General features: G+C 35.7%; 1 protein-coding gene across 3 annotated transcripts; it reads left to right on the plus strand.

Annotated features, from left to right (window-relative positions):
- Positions 1-1106: 1106 nt before the first annotated feature.
- On the plus strand, positions 1107-5891 carry LOC148586673 (G-type lectin S-receptor-like serine/threonine-protein kinase B120). 3 transcript variants are annotated; one of them, XM_088514810.1, is made up of 8 exons: positions 1107-1857; positions 2587-3023; positions 3184-3340; positions 3447-3622; positions 4503-4713; positions 4840-5077; positions 5166-5313; positions 5583-5891. In XM_088514810.1, the coding sequence occupies exons 1-8, from the start codon at positions 1107-1109 to the stop codon at positions 5889-5891; spliced, it is 2427 nt and encodes an 808-aa protein (XP_088370936.1). The 3 variants fall into 3 exon arrangements, with proteins under 3 accessions (XP_088370936.1, XP_088370937.1, XP_088370938.1); XM_088514811.1 differs by having other exon boundaries at positions 1107-1854; positions 2587-3012; positions 3209-3340; XM_088514812.1 differs by having other exon boundaries at positions 1107-1851; positions 2587-3012; positions 3209-3340.
- The last annotated feature ends 1259 nt before the right edge of the window (positions 5892-7150 follow it).

Raw genomic sequence — 7150 nt, forward strand, 5'->3', positions numbered from 1 at the left:
TTTCTATTTTCACAACTCCATCCACACATAGTACCAATATATTTTAATTCAGTTTATAGGTTGTTCCCTTCATGACTCCAACCCATTTGATCACATATTTGACTTGGTGGTGACTATGATACCAAATGATATAAACCTCACATAGAACTCATATTAGATTATATACACATAGTTAAAATTATACTTAAACCATATAGAGCAGTTAAGATCGTACCATTGAGGTTGCAACAAAAGATTCAAAGCCGACTAGGAGAATGAGAGAGTTTGTTATTAAATGAAGTATTTTGTGAATTTTGTTAAAAAAAAAAAAAAATGAGAAGAGTTAGAAGTAGAGAATTCATTGTGAGTGCATATGCTAGAGTTTTCGGGTGGTCAAAACCATATTGGAAAACTGTTAAATTATTAATTATTTCAAAAGTTTAAGCTGATCGAAAGAGATAAATTTAATCACTTAATCATTATTTTAAGGCTCAAACTCCATTTTAATATGTAAGGCCATAAAATATTTAATTTAAATAAGAGTGAGATTTGACAGAGTCAAGGTTCGATCTCAGGACATTTGGCTCTTTTGGCTTAATACTACTATGTTAAATTGCCGCTTATCCCCAAAGTTTAAATTAAAAAAAAAAAAAAATCCTTAATTTGACTTTCTTTCTTTTTCATTTGTGTGGTTTGAATAATATTTTAGACTTACAATTGAGATTTTATATGATTTTTATTAAGAAATTGACGAAAATATTATGAAATGATTTGATTCGAAACCATGGAAAATTCATAGGACTTATTGAAAAAAATGAAAACCAAGGGATAATTTTAAAATGAAGATAAATTGAAAGTAACAATCTGTCCATTTCCTCCCACTTGTTTTTGGGACAGATGCAATAAATGTTAGCTTGCATGATTTGACGGGAGACTCGAAGCCAGGCGGCTTTTAGACCGTGGAAATCTATCGTGAAAGCAGGAACGGATTACAATATGGTCCACATTTTTCATAGGAAAGCACATGAGAAATTACAGCCTGGTCGAACTCTAAACCCAAAACAGGATCCAAGAACACCATATATACAATTATTGTGTGTGCAAAGAGCATTAATTATCATACAAATATGAGCAGTAGAATTTCCCCTCTAATTGCTTCCCTGCCGCTTTTATTCTGCTTTGCTTTGCACTTCACCAATGCTATCATCACAGATACTATCCGACCAGGCCAACCACTAAACACCTCGGAGTACATTCAATCCGCCCAAGGAAAGTTCGCACTTGCTTTCTTAACCACAGAAAACTCGACCAAGCATTACCTGGTTATATATATGGATTTACGGGACGAGTCATACGACAGTATAGTTTGGGTTGCAAACAGGGAACACCCATTACCAAATTCCTCTGCCATTCTTACCTTCAACTCGGATGGGAATCTTGTAATATCCGATGGCAGTTTGTTGTACGTTGTGACAAACACTTCAGGTGGCAACGATACCTCTGCCCAGCTATTAGATACAGGTAATCTTGTACTCACAAACACGGCCTCAGATGTTTTGTGGCAAAGCTTTGACTATCCTACTGATTCTCTTTTGCCCGGGATGAAGCTTAAAGATGGGTTATTAATAACATCATGGAAAAGTGAAGAAGACCCAGCTCCTGGTCTCTTCTCTCTGCAATATCTGTCTTCTCGGAAAGAAGTAATCTTAATGAAGGGGTCTGAACAGTACTGGAGTAGTCCACTCATTGATCACCTTGAAGATATATTCGTGATTCATGGGGACTACTTTACTTGGCCTATTATTAACGATGAAATTAGAAGAATACAGTTGGATATATTCGGGAACCTTCTGCTGCAGACATGGATGAGAGGTAGCGGTTTCTCGTTCTGTTTGTACAATAAAATTAATTGTACCAGCACTGATACAATCCTACCAGGCCAATCACTAAGCACATCGGAGACCATTGTATCTGCCAATGGAAGGTTCGAACTTGGTTTCTTTTCTCCAGAAAACTGGAGAGAGCGTTATTACGTGGGAATACGGTACTATAATCTTTCTGGAGCCAATTACGTAGTTTGGGTTGCAAACAGGAAGGGCTCATTCCTAGATTCCTCTGCTGTTCTTACCTTGGACTCGGATGGGAATCTTTCAATATCCGATGGCAATCTGACCAACATTTCAGGTGGCAACGGTACCTATGCCAGGCTATTAAATACAGGTAATCTTATACTCACAAACAGGGCCTCACATATTTTGTGGCAAAGCTTTGACTATCCTACTAATACTCTTTTGCCGGGAATGAAAATTAAAGATGTTGAGACAGGATGGTCATTAAATTCATGGGAAATTGAAAAATACGGTCTTCCCGGGCCTGGTCGTTTCTCCCTGAAATATCTGGCGTCTCGGAAAGAACTAATCTTAACGGATGTGTCGGAAGCATACTGGATTAGTTCAGTACTCAGTGGTGTTCTAGCTGATATATTCGTGATTCATGGGGACTACATTACTTGGCCTAGTAACTACACAAATGAAGATAAAAGAAGTATACAGTTGGATATATCCGGGAACTTAATTAAGCTGGAAAGTTATGGGATATATGACCTAGATAACTCGAGTAACTTAACGACGTGTGGGGCTTATCCTGCCTGCGGCGATTTCAGTATATGCAAAGAGACTGCAGATGCAGTTTTTAAATGTGACTGTTTGCCAGGATTCAAAGACTATCCGGGTCAAGGATGTATGAGAAACACATATTTGTCGTGCAGCGATGGTGTTCTGAAAGATGGGTTTCTTCGCATGTCTAATGTTTTTTGGCCCACTAACCGCCATCCTTTGTACGATCTCAAAGCTTCAACCTGTGAATCAGATTGCTTGATTCAGTGCTCTTGTACTGGTTATGCTTATGATCATCAAGGGAATGGCTGCCTGCGATGGGAAGGCTCTCTTTTAAATCTGAGACAATTCTCGGAAGATAATACATATACAAACGACTTCTATCTAAAACTTGCTCATGCGGACTTGGTTCCCAAAGGTATGTCAGTTATTGGTGACTATTATTGCTTTTCTCGTGTCTTCTTCCTCTAATTAACAAGTTTTTTTTTTTTTTTTTTTGAAGAGATACCTCTAGGCATAATTGTCATTTTGTATACGATGCAGAGAACAATGCCTATATTATTTATTTCTGTGATTTCCTTTTACCGACACACACGGAACTGTAACAGATTCAGGATTTAAGAATACGAAGGATAGAGGAAGTAACCAATTAAGGAAAATTGTCATTCTGACAGCATCTTTTGCGGTGGTTGTTACATTGGGCGTTTTCGGTTATTATGTGACGAGGAGAAAGCTCAGACGGAAGGGTGAGCAAAGAATAGTTCACAACGTTATTTTAGCAATCTATATATATATATATATATATATATATATATATATATATATATAAGCCTGTGTTGTTCTAAAATGCAGGGGAGGATTTGTTACTTTTAGATTTGGGCATGACCCAAATGGCTAATAATTCAGAGGATGGAGATAGTAGAGAAGTCCAAATGCCATTATTCAGTTTTGCAAGTGTTTCTGCTGCAACTGATAATTTTTCAGCTGCAAATAAGCTTGGAGAGGGTGGTTTTGGACCTGTTTACAAGGTATGCTTCAATGTCCCTAAACGAAATGCTTTGGATATGGGATGTACATAAAAAGTTGACACTTAGCCAGCCAAACCTTGCCGTGTTAACAAGAACAAACAGGCGCATGCCACTTTTGTTGTTGTATGCTTGTGTATGCTGTGAACCACTCACTATACGAACTCACATAAACACTTATACGTAATTGGATACTTCATATATGTTTTTCAATCAATTAATAGTTGATGTGAATGTAAAAAAGATTGGATTCCGCTTTGGAAAGATATCAGCGTGCCTGTAAGGAAATTTGGAGTGTTTATATCACTTGAAGGTTGTAAAACTAATATAGGAACCTCAATTATTTCGATCTGCGACAAAACACACCTTTGGTCCTTGTTACAACACTGATGAACAAATTGAAAGACTTGTTTGTAAACGTGACAGGTCAATTTTGAGTTAGATTAACAATTTTTCTTCATACAAGTACTGTGATTATTCTATTACATTTGGAATGATATTCAAGAAAATGCAGTAGCCACTTCATATCAAAAATGATTATTCATAAGAGAAATGTTATAATGGCTGATTTGATGTTCAACGTGGGAGTCCTTCTTCACAGTTTATTGTAAGTTATCACAAAACTTGTGGGAGTCAAAGGCTTAAGCTTTTCGGCTGAGTAATGTCCCGAAATGCTATGTTATGGTCTCACATAAATACTCTTAAGGTGTCAAAGGATATATCAATCTCTAGTCTTCGCTCAAGGACTAGAGATTCCACAACAACAAAATATTGCATTTGATTCATGTTTCTCAAAATGGGTTGTTTTGGTAATGGATTTCTTATGAATGTGGCTCACTATTTTGTTGTATTTTGTATTTTTCATAACAAAAATTAATTTCAGGGAATATTACTGAAAGGGGGCGAAGTAGCTATAAAAAGACTATCAAAAAGATCTGGACAAGGTTGGGAGGAACTAAAAAATGAAGCAATGCTCATAGCCAAGCTCCAACACAAGAATCTTGTTAGACTTTTGGGCTGCTGCATTGAACGAGATGAAAAGATACTTGTTTATGAATATATGCCCAACAAAAGCTTAGATTTCTTCCTTTTTGGTTTGTAATATCTCACATTTTTATTATATATATATGGAATTATTCTTCTTCTCTTTTGCATGTTTGATTTTTATGGTCTTTGCATGTGATTCACTAATTGTCAATTTACTCATATATGTAAAGCAGATCGAGATAAGCGCAGGATATTAGATTGGAAGACTCGAGTTGGAGTTATTGAAGGAATTGCTCAAGGACTTCTTTATCTTCATCAGTACTCCAGGTTAAGGATTATTCATAGGGACTTGAAGCCAAGCAATATTTTGTTGGACATAGACATGAATCCCAAGATATCAGATTTCGGAATGGCAAGAATATTTGGTGGAAATGAGTCACAAGCAAATACAAATAGGATTGTTGGCACTTAGTAAGTAATATAAAGGAAACTTCTGAATTGTAAAAATCAACATAAAATGTGCAATTACTAATATTTTAAATTTGATGATGGTTCACAGTGGTTATATGTCCCCTGAATATGCTTTGGAAGGCCTCTTTTCAATCAAATCTGATGTATTTAGTTTTGGCGTCTTATTGTTAGAGATTGTGAGTGGCAAAAAGAATACTGGTTTTTATCAACGTGACTGTCTCCATCTTATTGGATATGTAAGTATCTTATTTGCACATTTTGTTCTAGAAATTGAAAACACTTATTTACTTATTTACTTTGATTCATAGCTGTGACATGTCGAACAAATGTGCATTATCGTTATTAAATTAAATTAGTCCTCTCTTACTGAATTTTTAGAACACAAAGTAGAGTATAGAACGTAGTATTGGTCTGCTTAAACTAACAGAAAATTATGTATTTAATCATTTATCATCATTCTAACATCTTGTAATTTTCCTCTTCTTCTTTGTTTTGGGATTTCAAGGCATGGGAATTATGGACAAGTGATAGGGGATCAAACTTGGTGGATCCACTAGTTGATGATATATCCTCTATGCAGACGGTATTGAGATATGTTAACATAGCTCTTCTTTGTGTTCAAGAGAGTGCAGAGGATAGACCGACCATGTCTGACGTTGTCGCCATGCTTAGCAATGAAGGTGTAGTTTTGCCTTATCCCAAAGAACCTGCTTTCTTGAACGTGAGAAGTATGTCGAAGGCAAACCCAGTTAACAACAGGCCACAAATCTGTTCTCTGAATGGTGCAACGATTTCAACTATGGAAGGCCGGTAACATTTGAAAGTTCAGCCATAAGTGTTCATATTCTCTAAGTAAATTGTCAGAAAACATTCAATCTCTTTGCCTATGGTCTATAACATTATTCCGTTGTGATCTTTGGATCTTTAGCCATATATTTGGTATTACAGTTTCTGATATGTATCATGAAAAATTGTTTGAACTTCTTTTATGCATTGACAGTCTAATAGACAAGCACGTAACAAGGGGGTCCTTATCAAAAATAGGTTTTATCCTGCCTTCCGATGAAAAATCTTGGTTCCGTCCTTAGTGACAAGTCAATTTTGTGTTAAGAGTAACAACTCTATCTAATAAATGTATTGTGATTATTCTATAGCACTTTTCTGTGAATAGTTTGTAGAAAAAGTGTCATGATATAGGATGCATTGACCACTTCATATCCAAAAGGACTAATCACAATTGGGGTTCATTGAAATCACTTATATAGTCCAATTCGACCTAATACACATTTATCATGGGACTCAACACATACTAATACAATGTTTTCTTAGAAAGATGTTACATTGCTTCTCTAGAGTGCATGTATCGATGGCAATTGATTGTTTTAGATTCTGATGGATGTAAGTGAGAAATGGAATGCCAAATGAGAGGGATTAATAATTAGCAATAGGAAAAAAAAAAAAAAAAAAAAAAAAAAAAACATTATGCAATTGTAATATAGCAACAAAATAGGCAATTCCATCTCAAACTTTCTTAAGAAGCAGTAAAATTTATATCAGAAGATCAAAAGCTTCAACAGATACTGGAAAGAACTAAATCTATTCAAGCTTAGAGAATACTTGAGGCGGATGCAACCAGAAGTTGTTCAACCCACTGCAACCAATGAAATGTATATCGTTGCCAAGGCGTGCATGGGATTAATCCCAAAAGCAGGGGAGCTGCTTTGTGAAATTACTCATTCACTATATTACTCGTCAAGGTGAGGGCCGTTGGAATTTGCTTGCAAAACGTTCAGGTAAACTGCTTATTATTAGTTATACAACATTTTGCAATTTGATCATTAATTATCCTTTTTGTTAACTATTTTCTTCTCTGTTTTAAAGATTGACGAGAACTGGCAAAAGTTGCAAATTGAGATTGGCTAAATTATCTAAAACCAGATGTTAAAAGCATTGAAATCTACAAAAACAAATTCAACAAAGAAAAGAGTTATGCCATGGGTCCAAGTGACTTGATATACTACAAGTGCTATAATCGTGTTGTGCCACATCAGAAGTGAATAGACCTTCCATGTC

This window comes from Corylus avellana, chromosome 3, assembly GCF_965113065.1.
Source record: "Corylus avellana chromosome 3, dhCorAvel1.hap1.2, whole genome shotgun sequence".
In the NCBI taxonomy this organism is placed as follows: domain Eukaryota; kingdom Viridiplantae; phylum Streptophyta; class Magnoliopsida; order Fagales; family Betulaceae; genus Corylus; species Corylus avellana.

Excerpts from the sequence above, each read along its gene's own strand:
- LOC148586673 (XM_088514810.1), top strand. The coding sequence starts at position 1,107 with ATGAGCAGTAGAATTTCCCCTCTAATTGCTTCCCTGCCGCTTTTATTC. Across the intron at positions 3,024-3,183 it reads TTCCCAAAGGTATGTCAGTT|ACACACGGAACTGTAACAGA; the intron begins ATTGGTGACTAT and ends CCTTTTACCGAC. Across the intron at positions 5,078-5,165 it reads AATAGGATTGTTGGCACTTA|TGGTTATATGTCCCCTGAAT; the intron begins GTAAGTAATATA and ends GATGGTTCACAG.